The sequence below is a fragment of the Cyclopterus lumpus genome, chromosome 11 (genome assembly GCF_009769545.1).
Source record: "Cyclopterus lumpus isolate fCycLum1 chromosome 11, fCycLum1.pri, whole genome shotgun sequence".
NCBI lineage: Eukaryota > Metazoa > Chordata > Actinopteri > Perciformes > Cyclopteridae > Cyclopterus > Cyclopterus lumpus.
In genome coordinates this window covers 17422798-17442032 of record NC_046976.1, presented here as the reverse complement: position 1 = coordinate 17442032, position 19235 = coordinate 17422798, and the positions used below count along the sequence as shown (strand labels likewise).

The 19235-nt window shown below is 42.1% G+C and overlaps 3 protein-coding genes across 3 annotated transcripts; all 3 read left to right on the top strand.

The window, feature by feature from the left end:
• The first annotated feature begins 375 nt into the window (after window positions 1–375).
• Window positions 376–6946, top strand: mturn (maturin, neural progenitor differentiation regulator homolog (Xenopus)). The gene is made up of 3 exons (XM_034545242.1): window positions 376–845; window positions 4400–4522; window positions 5340–6946. Exons 1-3 carry the CDS (start codon window positions 687–689, stop codon window positions 5445–5447), a joined length of 390 nt encoding a protein of 129 aa, XP_034401133.1. The 5' UTR covers window positions 376–686; the 3' UTR covers window positions 5448–6946.
• A 701-nt stretch (window positions 6947–7647) lies between these two features.
• On the top strand, window positions 7648–13015 carry LOC117739143 (E3 ubiquitin-protein ligase ZNRF2-like). The gene is made up of 4 exons (XM_034545441.1): window positions 7648–8493; window positions 9779–9874; window positions 10975–11080; window positions 12128–13015. The coding sequence occupies exons 1-4, from the start codon at window positions 8166–8168 to the stop codon at window positions 12183–12185; spliced, it is 588 nt and encodes a 195-aa protein (XP_034401332.1). The 5' UTR covers window positions 7648–8165; the 3' UTR covers window positions 12186–13015.
• A 1984-nt stretch (window positions 13016–14999) lies between these two features.
• txnl4a (thioredoxin-like 4A) lies at window positions 15000–17783 on the top strand. The gene is made up of 4 exons (XM_034545931.1): window positions 15000–15137; window positions 15314–15486; window positions 16981–17084; window positions 17235–17783. Exons 2-4 carry the CDS (start codon window positions 15334–15336, stop codon window positions 17404–17406), a joined length of 429 nt encoding a protein of 142 aa, XP_034401822.1. The 5' UTR covers window positions 15000–15137; window positions 15314–15333; the 3' UTR covers window positions 17407–17783.
• Window positions 17784–19235: the final 1452 nt, after the last annotated feature.

The following is a 19235-nucleotide window of genomic DNA, read 5'->3' as shown; positions in this document are numbered from 1 at the left end:
ATTTATTTATTTGAGCTTTTAGGATGTTATATATATGTTATGTAAAGTGTCTTTGAGTATCACGAAATTAAATGTATTATTATTATTATTATGACGCTGTAGGGTTCCCCACATACACAGCGGTGCATACATGGCTGCACACGATTCCCCTTGCAGGACCAATGCATAATGCAAAAAAAATAATAAAAAGGTAATAAGAGGCTGCTGGCTGCACGGTAACCCAACCACCCAGTCATTCCGCCTGCACTGTGAGACAGCTGAGCCGGCCTATAGGCTCCGGCGCTGCAGACATGGACCGCTGCCCGGCTCCGCTCTTCGTCATCGCGTTTTCTCTTTTTTTTTTTTTTTTTTTTTCTCGTGTTTTTTTTTCCCAGCGTCCTCCTGCGTATGCACGCGACCGACGGGCGGGTTTCATAACGTGGGGAGGAAGAGCGGAATGGGGCTTTGAGAGCGGATGAGCACCAGACCCCCGGCTCGGTTCTATATGCACCAACAGTGTTATCTCTATTCACGGGCCGCGCAGACGGTGCACTAGAGGAGGAAGATGCGGTAGTGGAGGCTGCGGATGCTGCTGCCCGATCAGCTGGTTTTTTTTGTCTTGAGCATCATCATCGCCGCGACGGCCAGAGAGACCGAGAGATCAAGCTCCCAGGAGCCAGGGACACCGCGCACCGGATAACGGGAGGATGGAGTTCAAGCATCTGGTGGAGGCGGCGGAGAAGTGGTGCTCCGGGAACCCGTTCGACCTCATCTTCGCCGAGGAGGACGACGAGAGGCGGCTCGACTTTTACGCAGAGCCCGGCGTCTCCTTCTACGTGCTGTGTCCCGGCGGCACCGACAGTTTCGTGAGTGAGCTCTTCTGCGTGGGCCTTTATCTCTCTCTCTCTCTCTCTCTCTCTCTCTCTCTCTCTCTCACACGCTGCGTGTGCGCGTGTGTTTGTTTTTGTGTAGGTGTGTCGAGGTTGGGTTGGAGGTGGGGTTGTCCTTCTTGGTCCCGGCTGATAGACACGGGGAGGGGAGGGGGGCCTTTCGGCGTAGAGTGGTGGGATGATGTCATTTCAGTTTGGGTGCCCACCCCACCCACACGTCTCCCACCCCACCCACATGCCCCCCCCCACCCCCCACCCCACCCACAAGTCGATGGTGTTTTTTTTTCTCCCTCCATCATAATCAACTGCGATAACCGGCTGAAACACAGCAACGTCAAGCTGGTCAGGTTATTAAAAACACGAGGCCTGTGAATTTCAAAATAAAAGCTCTGCAGAACATCATGTTGCATCAGGAACACACAGAGAGGAGGCCTCTTATATTCAAATGCAGAACTCGTTTGTTGAGAAATAATAAATGAGTGTCAAATGCTGCTTTTCTCTTCCAATTTATGTTTCATTATATTATTTTTAATGTGTAGCAATTTCTGTCCGAAAAGCTCAAACTTTGTTGTATACACCAGACTATAGTGAGTAATTCTCTTTAAAAAGTTTAAAAATAAAATAAAAACCTGACTGACTTATTTGTTTAGAGAGGTTGCTGTTATGCAGACGTAAAGTAAATAATTAACAAAGGAAACATTTTCATATCTTTATTTTTGATGGAATTATTGACAGGTCTCTGCTGTTTAACACGTAATCCAAATAATCAGTGAAACCTTGTAAACAATGTTTGCGGAGACAGAATAAAGTTAACAAATGTAACCGCGTGACGCTCCACAGATGGTTTCTAATGATTCAACACACTAAATAGTGGAGAAATACCAAATACCTTCATTTGAGTCTTATTTAATTAGTTTTCCCTACAACAGCCACGTGTAAATAATGATCCGTAATGTGGATATAAAGAGTAAGTGGATACAAGACAGATGAGAGAACAACTTGTTGTTGTACTGCAGTGACACGTTAAAACCAGGAAAAGACAACACAAACTAAATCTAACATAACATCTAATCTCATATTCCGATATCGATGTAACGTCCTCGCCGGCGGCTCCACGCCAGTTCTCCCCCATTCCGGTGCTGTGAGCCCTAAAGCTCCTGAGGCCCGGAGGCCCGGAGGCCCGGAGCCCCCCCCCCCCCCCCCGGGGAGGCGTCCGTTCAGTGGGTAACACATTATGTCACACCGACCGCGCCGTGGACTCTCCGGCAGAGCAAGGCTGCTTGAGTAGAGAGAGAGAGAGAGAGAGAGAGAGGTTAGATAACACAGATAGGTACATCATGTGTTTAGTTGTCTCACCACCAACTTCGTTCTCCACCTCCCCGTCTCACTTTATCTCCCTCACAGCACTCAGTTTGCCTCACCTCAGCTTTTGAACATAATGCATGTTAACTGCTGCAGCGCACACACACACACGCACACGCACACACACGCACATACACACACACACACACAAACACACACACACACACAGACACACACACACACAGACACACACACACACACACACACACACAAACACACACAGACACACACACACACACACAGACACACACAGCCACACGCACGCCACAGTTCTCTGTCTCTCTGCAGGACCCTTGGGATTTAGTTACTCACACTCGATCTATACTTCTATCAGCAGGGCATCGCTCTCTCTCTCTCTCTCTCTCTCTGTCTCTCTGTCTCTCTCTCTCTCTCTCTCTCTCTCTCTCTCTCTCTCTCTCTCTCTCTCTCTCTCTCTCTCTGTCTCTCTCTCTCTCTCTCTCTCTCTCTCTCTCTCTCGTGTCGTTGCCGAGTCCTCCCGCTGGGGGGCGCTGTGAGGTGGGCTCCACCATAACATCTGCTGTTTGCAGATCTGTGATTTTCCCTCAGGACTCGTGGTTGTCAGTCATCCAGGTCGGGTAATGCAACATTTATTACCAACAACAACAACAACAACAACAGTCGGGTTCGCTTTGTGGCAATAAATAAAAGTACCGTATTAAAATGTCATTATCCTCATGTTTGGCATGAACACCTGACTGTTCACCTTAACTGAACTATTAAATCTATTTTAAGGTGTACATTAAAGGATGGTTTTCTTGGTTATGTGCATATATATTAAATGTAATTAACATTTTACAATTGTTTAATTTACCTCAAAACAGTGGTTTAAATACCCAAATACTGTTAAGAATATAACTTCCTTAATTTTCACCTGAAATCTTGAACTGAAATTCCAATAAACCCAAATGATTTCCTTAAAAAAGTCAACTTAAACATCATACTCAAAGGTTTTTTTTAGTTAAATATAACCCAAACATTAATGGCAAAGCCGGCAGACTCTTCTCATTAAGATCCTCTGCTTTTATATATATATATATATATATATATATATATATATATATATATATATATATATATATATATACACACCACTCATCATTTATTTATTTAGTTTATTTCGTATTTAACTTTTCATTTCATTGATTATTCTTGTTTTTTTATTCTTATTATATTACATGTTATACATCTATCTATCTGAATCTCATCTAATCTCTCTGGAAATGTAATATACGAGCAGGAAATACAATTCATTCTTACGTAATGCAGTTTTATTGGCCATCAGCAGCATTTTATGACCTAAGTCCTCACCATGCAGCTCCGCCCTCAGACTACACAGCTGTGTGATAAGAAAGAAAGACTTACCTTTAGAAGTGCATTTGAATAGATGTTCATCTGATGGGCATAAAGGAGGTTTACACTTTACATCGAGGCACACAGAGTCCTGAAACAAAAAGTACCCGAACAACACTGATGCATTTCCACGTGCACCAAGTGGCTGCAGTGGTGAGACGACCCAAACATTTAAAGCAATGGTAATGTTATAATAAATAAATTATGCATTTCCTTGTAACAACTGAGCCTAATGGAAACTGGAAAGGAATTCATTATTAGCCATTGGTTCAGGGGGAGGGCTATATATATATATATATATATATATATATATATATATATATATATATATATATATATATATAAAAAAGTATGATATAAGTATGATATATATATAAGTATGATATATTATATATTATATAATATAATACATAAGGATAATATATAATATATATATATATATAAGTATGATATATTATATTGTATATATAATATAATATAATATATAATATAATATATATATTATATATAATATAATATATAATATATAATATATATAATATATATTATTTTGTATTATTATATATTATATTATTTGGTTTAATTTCTTTGCTCTACTTTTTTTGTCTGGATAGCATTGCTTCTGACTTTACATATTTACAGGTTTAATTCCTGCAAGTTGGTTCACTACATTCAGGAAGCATGGCAATAGTTTATATTTTTTATTCTCGTTGGTTAAAAGCGTTGCAATGTTTTCGTCACGTTACCTCACCTTTTTTTTTTCTTTTTTTTTTTTGTGTGTGTGTGTGTGTCTGCAGCACGTGTGGAGCGAGAGCGAGGACTGCCTTCCCTTCCTCCAGTTGGCCCAGGACTACATCTCCTCCTGTGGGAAGAAGACCCTGCTGGAGGTGCTGGAGAAGGTCTTCACGTCCTTCAGGCCTGTAAGGGAACAAACTGTCATTTTCCACACACACACGCACACACACACACACACACACACACACACACACACATCACACACTCCGTCACAACCCCCGATACGTTCTGTTCTCTCTCCGGTACGAACAACTCCACCCGGAGTTATGACATTTTTTTATGTTATCTTTGCTTATTGGCAAATGTTACAAAACAACAAGCAGATTATAGAACATAAGAATATTCTTGCTTTTTCACATGTGAGAGTACTTTTATTTTCATGCAATCTCACGTTTAAGGAGTGATTTGCACCGCTTGACATTTTTTTTCCACAAGCTATTTTTTTCTTCTTTTCTCGTAAATAGAAATGGAAGAATGAAAACCACACTAATTAAAGATCTTTAAAAAAATCACTATAAACTTATTTTTACATTACCCAAAAATTCCATGGAATCAGCGAACATTAATTATGTGTATAAGGTAATTGTTAAGGGCATCTTCAATGAATAATGAATGAAGAAATTAGTGGATTGTCACATATCATTTATATTAATGTATACTTTTTAATAATAAGTATTCCCAAAAGGTCTTTGATGCGTTTTCAGGGGTAAAGAAAGAATTAGTTAAGGGTATTTTAAGGGCTTGGTATAAGAAAGTAAGTGAAAATACAATGAACACCAGGCCGTGGATCACGTTCTACCCGCCACCGAATGTTAACGTTAATAAACAAGACATCCCTAAAAGTGAAAGCACTTGTGTTTTACACACACACTGAACACACACACACACGTCTTCATGTTACAACCTGTATAACTCAACCTGCTCCCCCCCCCCCCCCGTCAGCTGCTGGGTCTGCCCGACATAGAAGACGACAGTTTCGAGCATTACCACGCTGACATGGAGGGGGAACCGGGGCCAGACCACCAGCAGATGGGGGTCAGCCAACAGTGATTCCCCCCCCCCCCCCCCCAACCCCCCAAGAAGAGGCCTGCGGCTGTGGGGGCGAGCGGCTCATCGACGAATCGACCCAAACACACACACTTACGGCCAACTCGCTAACCAATGCACCGCCATGTTCTTGAATGTCTCAGTGGCTTTTGCTTCCCAAAGAGTGCACTCTGTTGACCCCTGCCCCTCCCCCGCCCCCCTCCAACACACGCACACACGCACACACACACGCACACACACACACACACACACATTGGGGCTACATGAGCAACTATCGTAATCATTCACTATCTGGTTAGTTAAGCAGCAATATTACATCAGCCTCAGCTGGCTTTGTTATGCAGAAAAACAGTCAGCTGTTACCGCAATGCACACATTCCTCCCCCCCCCCACCCCCCCCCCACACCCCCCACCCCACCCTGTGGCTTAGGAGATGAATGTGACGGATAACCTACTTTCTCTGCCTGTCAGTTGACACAGAGGATGCCCCAGAGCTATAGTTTAAATACAAATGGGTGAAAGCTGACGGTTTGTGGCCGCTTGAGGCGACTGGAGTGTTGCAGATAAAAGGAGGGAAGGAAGGAGGGAAGGAAGGAGGGAAGGAGGAGGGAAGGAAGGAGGGAAGGAGGCGTAACGTTTTTTCCACTTTCACGGAGGGGAACGGGGAGGGAGCCGAGACATAGAGTCAGATGGGGGGGAAGCTCTCGGAGCTATCCGGTTTCAAACACACGGTTAAAATAGTCTTTGTCTCTAGGTTATAATCGAAAGCGTTGTGTTTTTTTTGTTTGTTTTTTTACACCTCGTGTGGAAATCAAAGTGTGCAGCTTCACGGTAGCATGGCTCATTTCTAGAGGTGTGTTTCTTAATGTTTCTAAGGTAGTGCACCTCAAAGAAAGTTAAACGTCATGAGGTCGTTTTTTTTTCTTTTTCTTTCCAAATCAATGTTACTGTCACGTGACCATCAAAACAAAAGGCCCGTGCTGCAGCTTATAAGCCCTTCTCCATTTGGGGTGTCTCGCCGTCACGTGACACCTTCGTTCTTCTGTCCCGTATAGTCGTCCTGGTTGTCGGTGGTTTTCGGCAGTTTCGTCCTCTTTTCTCAGCACAATTCGATGAGATACCCTAAATCTAGAAAAAAAGAACTCGAGTTTTTATCCCCTTAACCACAAAAAAACAAAACATTCATATTAAATATACACCCAAATCCCTGATTGGTATGACAGGGGGGTGGGAGAGGAGATATTTACTGACGGACACCCCTTTTCGCCTGCTAATCTCACAGTGTGTTGTTGTCTGTCACATCCAGTGCACTGCAATGCTTCAGGCCTTCAACCACCCACAAGCGAGACTGTTTCAGAGGTTTTTATCTTTAGCCTGTTTACTTTGGCTTGTAAATGTGTGTCTTTTTATTGCCTGTTTGAATGTGTCTCATGCAGTGTATCTTCTGTGGGTCCTCCGGTGTGTGTTAAATTGTTCAATAAACCCGCGTGAACGGCGTTCGTATCGTGTTGTTGTTTCTTCTCTTGTTTACGTTAATGCAACACAAAAACAACAAACAAGGAGGTTTTTCTCTCCATGTCAAAAGAGTGGACTGGTGACCTGCCGCCAACAGCACGGCCCGCTGGTGTTACTGGGATTGACGTCACGTGCCACCTGACGGGGGGCGTGAAGCTGAAACAATGAGGATGCCACTGCAGACCGGAAGCGGTGTCTTGACCTTCAATGTAAAAGAAAATCACAAAAAAGATGTCCGTTTTTGAGGTTTATGTACTTCTTTCTGCTTTTGCGATAGTTACATTGCATATTAAGATTTAAAATATGATGCACTTTTACAGATCAATCCTCCTCATATACAGTATATGGATTAAACCACGCAGAAGTGTATGAAGCAGTTAAAATGAGCTCCACCTACCAACTGCATTATTTAAGTATCTTTTGTTAATGCACCAATACGATGATCCAATAATCTGTGGGGGGGAAGAAGTCTTCTGATCCGTTTATTAAGTAAAAGTATGAATACCTCAAAATAGTAATACTTTAGTACAATCACTTAATTACTTTACACAACTGCAGTGGCTACATACAGCCTTAGTCCAATTCTCTACTACAGTGACTTCCGGTTCTGTAAAAGGTGCGTTCACGACTTTTATTTTGAAGGCGGTGTCATGGTGAACTCATGGGTAGTTTGACGTCGCCGCCTCGCAGAGAGGAGGAGGAGGAGGAGGAGGAGGAGGGCAATCCCTGCTTTTATTTTTCTTTCCAGACGGCAACACAGTTGAGCACAAAAAACAACAAAAAACGTGCACCGGACGCGCTGCGAGGCAACACTTGCGCCAATGTCCTCGCCCGAGGTGGAGAAACGCACGACTTTTATCTGAAGAGATTTTTTACTTTTATATTTTTTATTTTTTTCAAACAAAAAAAAGGGGAAGGGCTCTGCCAAGAAAAAAACAACAAAAACAAACAACCATTTGGACATGATGTTACGCTTCAGAAAGTGCGCACTTTACGCACCATGACAACTTTAGGATGTTGGATCACCTCGCCGTCGTTGTTGTTGTTGTTATTGATGTCGTTCGCGTGTTAGGCTTCGCTTCCTTTGTTGGTGTCAGGTTTTTTTCAGAACTCACTGAAACCATGTGTCGTGGCTAAATACTTTAAACACACATATACACACACACACACACACACACACACACACACACAAAGACTCGAGGCAGCATGGGGGCCAAACAGAGCAGCCCCGTGTTTGATGGCAGAACTCGGGCTTATTCCAGCTCCGATCTCCCATCTGGAAACTCCAGCGGAGGGGGACGGATTGCGGGGTTTAGGTACACCAATGGACCAGATGGCCCCCGGATCCGTTACACTGGTGGAGGGCCAACCAGCTCGGGTCTCAGTATACCGGCTGGCAGCAGGTCAGGCTCACACGTACTGAATCAGAGCCTCGATGGCACGGACGGTGACGAGGAGAGCGAGCTGCCACCTGAGGGCCACCGGTTGCTCATCGGGTCCCTTCCGGCCCACCTGTCCCCTCACCTGCTGGGAGGTAAGATCGTTAACAGTAACTTCATAACACATATGGAAAGAAGTCAGTCATATGCAAACCAGTAATCTGTTATTGCTCTGTGCCCTTTTTTTAAGAACTTAAAAATAACAATAATTGTTATTGTTTGTGGTTTTTAGTACACTGTTGAGTGTCCTTATCTTATCCCGAGGGACATTGTTTCATCTCACGTGGCATAACTGTAACATTTCTGGTGTTATTACTGTGCTTATGACACCCCGGTACCGTTTAGAGTCAACATGTCAGCTCATGTTGAAGATATGATAAGCTATAGGCTGCCCATTACTGTCAAAGTCGCTTAGTATTTTTCCATTCAGACACATAACACCTGGCGTATGGTAATAGCAGTCTGATGACTGACTGAGCCCTTTGTTTAGCACTTTTATTGTAGCCACAGGTGGCTGCGCCGCACTTCACTGTCTCCTCTCGCCTCTAAACATGGCCGGTGTTTTTCTCTCCGACTGAGAAGGAAGAGTGCATTATGTAGGTCAGCGGAGAAGAGCTTCCTGCTGGTTACACATAGTCTGACACGTGCACACAAACACTTCCTGAATGTGCAAGTTTGTCAACCGGTCGGTTGTCAACAAAACAAAAAACAAAAAAGGACTGTCATTGGAAGAAGAAAAAAAAAGCTCCATTTTACAGTGTGTTTCCTGAATCCTTATTGACGTTGGAGCTCAATTTCCTCCTCCTTCATAACGTGGGTCAATAAAAAAATAATAATTTCCTGTAAATTCCCAGATGAGGACGTCCTATAACCACTTTAATAACCTCTGCTCCTCAAGTCCATGTGATTGTTTCCCCTGCAGGCCTGACATCGTGCGCCCACAAGATTACCCTGCTTCACAAACACATGACACCACGCACAACACGAGGCTGCACACCAGACGCGGAGATAATCACCGACCGCACATATACAGCATTTGTTGTCACCCTCTCGACCGAAAGGTGTTATAATGCGAGACAGAACGCCGGGTCAAGCGGGTCAAGCGGGCCCGCGTGGCGTATCAATATTTATGCAGCTGAGGAGATGCACAGGGGCGGGGGGGGGATTTATAACCGACTTTGTACATTTCATACACGCGGTGCATAAAGTTGTTTACAGCCGACAGAGAGCGAGACACCATGCGGGTCTACGCGAGATCAAACTCATGACGGCTGTCCCCCGCGCCCTCTGTTGTCTACATATCAATAAAAAGTAATGAGAGAGAGAAGTTGGCACCTCATGTTCTTCCCTTTTTGTGTTTTTTTTTCTTTTCTTCCGCAGGCTTCCACTGTCCCGTTTGCTCCAAGTTTATGGCCTCGGACGAAATAGAGAAGCACCTGCTCATGTGTTTCAGCAAAACGCGGCTCACCTACAACAGTAAGGAGGGGGGGGTGAAAGTACAAAGAGGGTTTCGGGCCCGCAGCTTACACGTTAATCTGTTATTGTTCGGGTTTTTGTTAATTTTTGTTCAAAATAGACGCGCGAGAAGAATGCGGCCAAACTGAACAATGGTGAATGCTGGTGTAGATCAGATGCTTTACTGAAATAGAAGTCGCAGTAGCTTAATGTAAAAAGATAGATGGTAGAAGTATAAGGTAGAGTGGAGGTCATCCAGTACAAGTACATCAAAGTTGTACTTGAATGCAGTACAAACATTCGCTCTGTTCCCTTCCTTATAGTCACAATGCTGAGTCGTATTGTTTCTGCAACTGGATCGCGAGGATGATCATGAATTAATATATATAATATATATATATATAAGTCTCGCATTAAAAGGATTCGTAGATAGACTGCAGAGGAACTCATTAGCCACAGAGATACACCCGTACTGGACGTTACGCAATGTGGTCCATGCCGATATGCAGCCGCCTATATGTATTTGTGTGGACTGTGTTTGACTTCCTGCCGGTAACACACACACACACACACACACACACACAGGAAAAAGGCAAACACTGACACATGCACAGTGCATGCAGTTCACAGACTGCTCGGTGTGCGCCGGTGCAGTCGTCCCATTATCATTCCCTCTCAAACAATGCACATTTTTCACTAGAGTCTCATCTTACCTGTCGTGCAGGATTCATTTTTATGAAATGAGCACATAGAAATCCACAAAGAGTTACTAGTTACTCCTTCGCCTCAGGTGTTTGACGCTCGGAGCCCCGTCGCGGTTTAAAATACAGGCAAACATGCCACACTAAATCATACCTGTCATTGAAATGTGCCACCGAGCAGTTGTATAAAGAGGATAGCACAAACTAAAACTATGTTCCAAGTAACACAAGCTACTCCCCCACTGGAGACGGGCTGGACTTTCTGAAGAGGGACACCCAGGTTCTCATCTGGGATTCTGGTACCACGGGTTGAACGGATGGTTTGCGCAGGATTCGGTGACTGCGCTGAACATCTGACGCACGGGTTTTGGTGTGCGAAGACGACTCTTCCCTCAGTTTGTCTCATATTATCTTTCTTAGAGGACATCCTGTCCAGAGACTCTGGGGAATGTGCCATCTGTTTAGATGAGCTGGAGCAGGGAGACACCATTGCCAGGCTGCCCTGCCTCTGTATCTACCACAAAGGGTAACTAACACACACACACACACACACACACACACACACACACACACATCAATAAACAGATTGTGGTTGGAAATAGTTTGAGGAAATGCACAAAATGCACCCAGTGTAAACAGTCAGGACTTCCAAAAGCAAACTAAAGCTTCATTTTTAGAATAGAAACATCAGACATCGGTCTTCTTTTTGAGAGAAAGAAAAACAAGCGTATATATATCTCACACTGTCAAATTATTCCTGTAATACAGATGTTACTAGCTTGTCAATAGCGATGCAATAACTGTATGTATGTAAAAAGTACACGTATTCACCGTGGAGTAACTTTGGGGCCTTGAATTTGACATTTTAGGGCCCTCGCCATCTTGGTTTTAGTAACCAAAAGAGGGCGGAGCTAAGTACAACCAAAATGTTGAATGAGACATTTTTTATAATAACTTTCTCTTGTTACTGCACTGTTTTGCTGTGAGTAACAAGAGAGGATTGACACCACCCTCTCGTCTGCATGCTGAATATGAAGCTTGCACCACCTTCTGGTAAACGGCTAGTTAGTCAGCTTCAAAGGGCGTTTTGTTCCCTTTTGGAGGGAGCCAATATATATATATTTTTATATATATTTATTATTTATATATATATTTATTTATATATATATATTTATATGTATGAATAAATATATATATATATAAATATATATTTTTATATTTATACATATATATATATATTTATATGTATGAATAAATATATATATATATATATAAATAAATATATATTTTTATATTTATACATATATATATATTTATATATATATATATATACATATATATATATATATATCTTAAAAAGAAATAGGCGCAGCAAGAGGTCACAACTATAATACCACTAATATCAACTTGTGAATGCAACTACCTTGATGGCAAACACACACATTGCCATCAAGGTAATTAGATCATGTATCAAATAAGAGACAATTGGATAAAAAGAATAGAGATTTCTTTTATTGTGATTATTCCAGCTAAATGTAATTCAGCTAACCTCCCACTCCTCTTCCGGTTTCAGGTGCATCGACGAGTGGTTCGAGGTGAATCGCTCGTGCCCGGAGCATCCCGCCGTCTAGGAGCTGCAGGATCCCCCCCCCTCCTCCTCCACCCCCCCCCCCCTACCTCGACCCCGTCACAACGCCTTCCGCTCCAGCCGAGCATCAACGCTCCTCGGGGATCGTAAGACATTGTTGTGCACAAACTTTTTCATACCGCCTCGCGGGGAATAGCCACGTACCTCGGTGGGTTTCTCCGAACGTCGTGGGGACGTTCAAAGAAACGCTGGTCGAGAAATTCTGTGCCCGGAAAATATGTGAATGTTCCTCGCGCCTCCTTCTGGCCTGAAGTGGGCTCGTGAAAACCTGAACCGCATGGCTGAACCGGGTGTGATTTCATAGCAGAGGACGTCTCTTTTCAGCAGAGATTTAGATGGAGAGACGGTTTCAGACGTGATCAGAAGGCTGAAGCCTGATGTTGTGCAATCTAAAAAAACAACAACAACAACAACAGCCATTCAGAGTTAGAAATGCCTTTTATTTTCAGCTTTAAGGGATGATTACAGTGTTGATCGTAGTCAGGATATAGATCTTAATTTTATCGTGAAATTGTCAAACTGTTGTTATACAAATCATGTGTCCTCGACCAAATAGTCTAACGTGAGTCAGACTTTGTTAATCATTTGTCCGTACTGGAAACCACGGTGACGTGATTGTGTAGTCGAGAGTGGTGGAATGAGAGATATAAACACATCTAATAATGATTCATGCTCTAAGGAGTGCCATAATGTGCTGCTATGTCATAGACTGGAATGTTTTTCTTATAACCTTCGAACCTTTTGTTTTATTGTTCTTTCTATTTGTACCGTCAGGTTTTGCACAACAATAAATGTTTTGTCTTTGCGTCTCGATGCCGCGTGCTAACTGGTACAAATGTTTACGCAGAGGCACAATTTATATACTTATCCTAATGAAATGGAAAATGAGTCATCCCACAATGAGATGCATTTTTTTTCTCTGTCTAAGATGGCCCGAGACGAGGAATTAGAAGAAAAGAAATTAGGAAATGAAATTGTTTTAAATGCATACAATGGATGTATAATTAACACAGAGAGCCTGCAGTTGTGGTGGAACTTCCCAAAAGGTACAAAGAAATGGTGTCTATCAAATAATTTCCACTATTACGATCACTGAAGATAAGTAATAATAATAATATTTTGAATTTATATAGCGCTTTTCTAGACACTCAAAGACACTTAAAGTAATGACTTTCTGTTCTTTAATAAGAAGAAAGCAGCGTTCAGAGCTCAAGAGAGTCCAGCGTCACCTGGAGGTGAAGCTCAGGGAGTGCAAGGACTCCTACAGGAGGAAGCTAGAGGCCGAACTCCAGCAGAACAATGTGAGGGAGGTGTGGAGCGGAATGAAGCAGATAACCGGCTTCAAGGTTGGAGGGAGACGAGCAGGGGGCTCCCTGGAGAGGGCCAACGATAGGTCAATAGGTTTAGTTTACAGCCCTCATCTGTCTCCTCCACACAACACACCTCTTGAGGAAACTTGGATCCTTTGATGTGTGCAGCAGAACAGGACTTTCCTGGAACAGATGGTGGAGAGGAGGACACCGAAGAAATGTTTGTCCATAATGGAGAACCCGGACCACCCTCTCCACCTTCTACTGCAGGGACAGCGGAGCACGTTCTCCAACAGACTGCTTCAGCTCACAAGGACAGATACAGGAGAACATTCCTGACACAGGAGAACATTCATTCCTGATACAGGAGAACATTCCTTACACAGGAGAACATTCCTGATACAGGAGAACATTCCTGACACAGGAGAACATTCATTCCTGATACAGGAGAACATTCCTTACACAGGAGAACATTCCTGATACAGGAGAACATTCCTGACACAGGAGAACATTCATTCCTGATACAGGAGAACATTCCTGACACAGGAGAACATTCCTGATACAGGAGAACATTCCTGACACAGGAGAACATTCATTCCTGATACAGGAGAACATTCCTTACACAGGAGAACATTCCTGATACAGGAGAACATTCCTGACACAGGAGAACATTCATTCCTGATACAGGAGAACATTCCTGACACAGGAGAACATTCCTGATACAGGAGAACATTCCTGACACAGGAGAACATTCATTCCTGATACAGGAGAACATTCCTGACACAGGAGAACATTCCTGATACAGGAGAACATTCCTGACACAGGAGAACATTCATTCCTGACACAGGAGAACATTCATTCCTGATACAGGAGAACATTCCTGACACAGGAGAACATTCCTGCTAACAGCAATTAGACTTTATAATAAATCTCCTCTGGCCAGATCGTCCTCAAATTGAACAACATCAATAAACTTTGCACCGCTTTCACTTTATATACATTTAGATACACTGTATACACTTTTATTTTGATCTTTTCCTTTATTATTTAAATTCTTAAATGTAATATGGCCTGCCCTGCTATTTTATTGTATTGTATATATTACAAACAAATTCCCCCCTGGGGATGAATAAAGTATCTATATATCTATCTATCTATCTATCTTATGGCAAAAGTTAGGTCATTGTATTGATTGGAGAAATGTTAGAAACATTAAATAAGTCAAAAACAAGTAGTCCATCTTCATACCAGTGTTATATGAAGATGGTCTTCTTTTTGTATATTTAGTATATTTTGATTGATAGATTTTTTGTATTATTAAGTATTAAGATTATTTATATGACGACTGAGTAAAATATCCCAGATAATCTTGATTTTAAACTCCACAAAATCATAAGATCATGAATATCATTTTTGTAATACAAAAAAAAAGGCCCACGCGTACGCGTGACGCAATCACGTCGCGCACGCGTTGTCGCCGGGTTGATGACGTAACGCGCAAAGAACGTAACATTTACGAAAAAGTACACAGCAGAAGCGGCTAACGGGGTTTTGTCTCTTCGTCGTCATCAAGCGACGTTTTCAATACGCGTTCCCTTTTCTTTCTTTTTTTTTTTAAATCAAAGGTACGTTTTTAGGTTTATTGTTCTCTTATTCTTATTATATATTAAGTTCCATTGTTTCCCCTTTTCCGGGACGTTAATTCAAGCTCGCGAGCTAACCTAGCCGTAAGCTAACGTTAGCAAACATTGCTGTCCCTTCAACGTGATGCGAGCTAACATCCTGTTTGCGTGTGTTTCAGGTGTCTGACTCGGGATCAAGATGTCGTACATGCTACCGCATCTCCACAACGGCTGGCAGGTGGACCAGGCCATCCTGTCCGAAGAGGACCGGGTCCTCGTGATCCGCTTCGGCCACGACTGGGACCCGACGTGCATGAAGATGGACGAGGTTCTCTACAGCATCGCGGAAAAGGTTTGAGTCATGTCTGCTCCGACGTGTTGTTGTTGTTGTTGTTGTTGTTGTTGTTGATGACATGAGTGTGATGTTCAAGCTTTTCCCTCAGAGGGCGACGTCGCACGTGATCCGCGTCAGAAGCCAACCAAGATGTGTTGTGTACACAAAGTTAATGAACCATAAACTGGGTTTATTCAAGAAAGAGAGGCCACTTCCCCTTTTTCTACCGGTTAAAGGTTTATTTGGAGGTGTGTGTGTTGTGATTTTTGGGCTATACACACATATACATTAAAAATTAAAGTGGCAATCATTAAGATTTCTGTCCTGGTTGATTTTAGATTTGTTTTGTAGTGTAAACAATGGAATTAGCAGTCCCGACCCGTGTGAAGCGTACTTGCTCACTTCCTCACTTTGTCTTCGTCTCCGCCCTCGCACAGTTTTAATTCCTTATTTATTTCAGTCCGTATTAAATTGCATATCGCAGTGCAGAAATGCACCGGTTAGAATCCTAAATCCTGCTTTGATATTAGTTTGAATCTGAAGTTACCGCGTTTGTGTTTTTAAGTCTTTCTCGGTGCAAAACGTCTGCTTATCCTTTTCTTTTTTTCTCTTCTTCTTTTGTCGAAGTACATTTGTTTTATGTACACTGAACATGATTCCTGTGACTTTGGATATTTATAAATGAATATTTCTGAGCGAGCGGGATCGAGGTGCAGCTTCAGAATTTAGTTTTTAAAATGAGCCCGAATGTGTTTTTAACGGCGTTTTAGTGATCACGTTTAATTTGACTACATTGTTGAAGCAGCTGAAATAATGCCGCTGAAATTCTGTTGAGACAAGCTCTCTTTGATCAAATGTATTTTATATATTTTTCATATTCAGCTGCCCCCGTCAGATTAAAGCTGAACACATATTTAAAATGTATTGTTGGGGTTGTGTTAGTCTCAGTCCGCCGCTTGTAGACCGTTTTCAGGACATGCCGCCCAAATCTATGAAAGCTGTTAAAAAGATGCGGCATTGCAATACTTTCTTTAAAGATGTAACTTTATACTCTTTTTGAAGCTCCGGTATGCTCGTTGTTAATACTGGTGCACTAACAAGGTGAGGTATTGCAGGTAACAGTAGGAATAATAGTTTCTGAAGCACATTTAAAAGCAGGCGGCTAAAGTGTCGTATAATCAAAACTAAAAACATAAAAGAACCACATCAACAGATCAGATGAATAATAAATGAAATAAAATGCTGAAAACAACAAGGCAGCTCTCGTTCTTAATCAAAAGCCAAAGAATAAACACGTGGGGGAAATGTGCTCTTGCTTGTGTGTTAAGAGACGACGGCAATAACCCAAATTATTTCACGCGTGGTCGTGCGAGCTTGCAAAGCAAATACTGTCATTTGACATCATAAAAACGTCGTCCCAAGATAATTTGTTTTGTTTAATCCATAAACTAACTTTTCCCCCGTTCAAAAATTGTACATTGACGGTTTACTATTCTGCGTACGTCCCGACAGGTGAAGAACTTCGCAGTCATCTACCTGGTGGACATCACAGAGGTGCCCGACTTCAACAAGATGTACGAGTTGTACGACCCCTGCACCGTCATGTTCTTTTTCAGGTGAGTCACGTGACGGCCTCGATTTCCAAATATCAGAACCGATGTCGTGACGTCGATTGAAGCCGGTTGCTGTACGAGGAACTTCTCTCTCCTGTATGTCACCGTTGAGGAACGACAGAACTTCAATGTTGTTGTTGTTTTCGTTTCCAGGAACAAACACATCATGATTGATTTGGGGACTGGAAACAACAACAAGATCAACTGGACGATGGAGGACAAGCAGGAGATGATAGACATTGTGGAAACGGTGTACCGGGGAGCCAGAAAAGGAAGAGGTCTGGTGGTGTCTCCAAAGGACTATTCCACAAAATACAGATATTGATTTTTATTTATTTTTTACTTCAATTTTTTTTTAGAGACATTTCTTTTTTTGGTGACATGACACACAGACGGCAAGTTACAAAAGTCACGGAAGATCTCTTTCAACATTTTTGTTTTTGCCGGTGAAACGGGACAATATTCTTATTGATGATCGTGTTACATTGAGCCTTTGGTGGGTTGTTTTTTTTGTGTACACTTGACGTTAAATTCAGTTTCAACAACAAGTTTTGTGTTGTTTTTTTTGTGTTTTTTTACACAAGTCAATTCTGAGAAACTGGTGCTCAAGAAACTAGACACAGTAAAAAGTCCCCGTACTTTATTGTAATAAACATCAATGGATATTTACAAATTAAAGTCTTTTTGCTGTAGGTCCTTTCAGTTTTTCCACTTTGTCTTTTATGTGTGACAGATGGGGGGGGGGGGGGAGTATTTCAGATCATTTATTGAGGTCAAACTATATAATTGAGGAATATTTAATGATTTATTAAATTCATTCAACAACAATTATTCCATTTTATTTAAATGGTATAGAGCCAGAGAGTGCATCTCCCTAAATTCTCCACCAGGTGGAGCCAGAGACATTTGAATTCATTCCTGTAATACTAAATCTTGTGCTTATTTTTATTTACCACTGAATAGAGTAGTTTAGGCAATTCATTTGTCGGGGACTTTATACAAATACAATAAAGAGAGTCAACCCCAAAAATAAATATGCATTTTTCCCTCTTAACTGTATTTATCAATATAGATTGTTTTGGACTATTTACACTATAGTAGGACGTTGGATATATAATATGATTTTTTTTTTTTATAGGACTTTTTCAAACATACTATACAATGAAAATGTTCAACAGATACTACAAATTACTTCTTTTTTTTTTTAAACAATTTTTTTTGTACACATTCTATGACTACTAACCCTTTTTTTCCCAATGGTGCTCAAACAAGTGAATCGTATGTTAAAAGCAAACTATGGATCGACCTAGTTTTTCCTCAATAAAAGTGCTTGCAGGGCTTGGACCAGCTGATGAATTATCCTTATTCCAACAAAAAGACAATTAAAACTCATTCTCAGCACACACAAACTCCAACTCTTAGTTGCTTCCTGTTTATTTTGCACCCCTTTTCTTACTTTTCCAACTATTAATACCGCTCCGCTGCTTCTTCATCCAAATTAAAGCCCGCAATCGAGAACCAGCATTCTGATCGCTCTACCTGAACCAACATGACAAAGCACCTACTGTAGCAAAGAAAGGGCCGTTTATATGCAATATTACTTTTATATTGATAAATTACAGGCCTCGATTCTTCCACTGGGTCTTTAGTTTCCTCACAGTTTCCAGCAGCTATCTATCAATGAGAGAACGACAGAAATAAGATAGCAAAGAAAAGAGGAAGTAGAAAGTTGACATTGGAGTCAGTGAGAGAAATACCAGTAGATGAGTCTCATTAATATTGGTTAGCTGTCAGCTCCGCCTCACGCGGCTCCCCTATAACCAGACACACCGCACACGACTCGGGGAGACGGATCCAATTCGTTGAGTGACAGATGAGGTGAAAGGGGGAAAAGAAAGAGAGAGAGATCCATCTCCAGAGAGGAGAGGATGACCTCTTCACCTCTCCTGAGCGAGACAAGGCGGGAGTCACTTGGCACAAGACCCACAATCTCAGAATCAATGCTTCTTCTTCCAGACAATTCACCATACTGTATGTCTCTGGTCTCTGGTCTCTGGTCTCTGGTCTCTGGTCTCTCTCTCTCTCTCTCTCTCTCTCTCTCTCTCTCTCTCTCTCTCTCTCTCTCTCTCTCTCTCTCCCTCTCCTCCCTCCTCC

Bases quoted from the DNA above. Each gene is read 5' to 3' on its own strand.
- mturn (XM_034545242.1), top strand. From the start codon at position 687: ATGGAGTTCAAGCATCTGGTGGAGGCGGCGGAGAAGTGGTGCTCCGGG. The intron at 846-4,399 runs GTGAGTGAGCTC...GTGTGTCTGCAG, and splicing joins CCGGCGGCACCGACAGTTTC to CACGTGTGGAGCGAGAGCGA. The intron at 4,523-5,339 runs GTAAGGGAACAA...CCCCCCCGTCAG, and splicing joins TCTTCACGTCCTTCAGGCCT to CTGCTGGGTCTGCCCGACAT.
- LOC117739143 (XM_034545441.1), top strand. From the start codon at position 8,166: ATGGGGGCCAAACAGAGCAGCCCCGTGTTTGATGGCAGAACTCGGGCT. The intron at 9,875-10,974 runs GTAAGGAGGGGG...TATCTTTCTTAG, and splicing joins AACGCGGCTCACCTACAACA to AGGACATCCTGTCCAGAGAC. The intron at 11,081-12,127 runs GTAACTAACACA...TTCCGGTTTCAG, and splicing joins CTCTGTATCTACCACAAAGG to GTGCATCGACGAGTGGTTCG.
- txnl4a (XM_034545931.1), top strand. From the start codon at position 15,334: ATGTCGTACATGCTACCGCATCTCCACAACGGCTGGCAGGTGGACCAG. The intron at 15,487-16,980 runs GTTTGAGTCATG...ACGTCCCGACAG, and splicing joins TCTACAGCATCGCGGAAAAG to GTGAAGAACTTCGCAGTCAT. The intron at 17,085-17,234 runs GTGAGTCACGTG...TTTCGTTTCCAG, and splicing joins ACCGTCATGTTCTTTTTCAG to GAACAAACACATCATGATTG.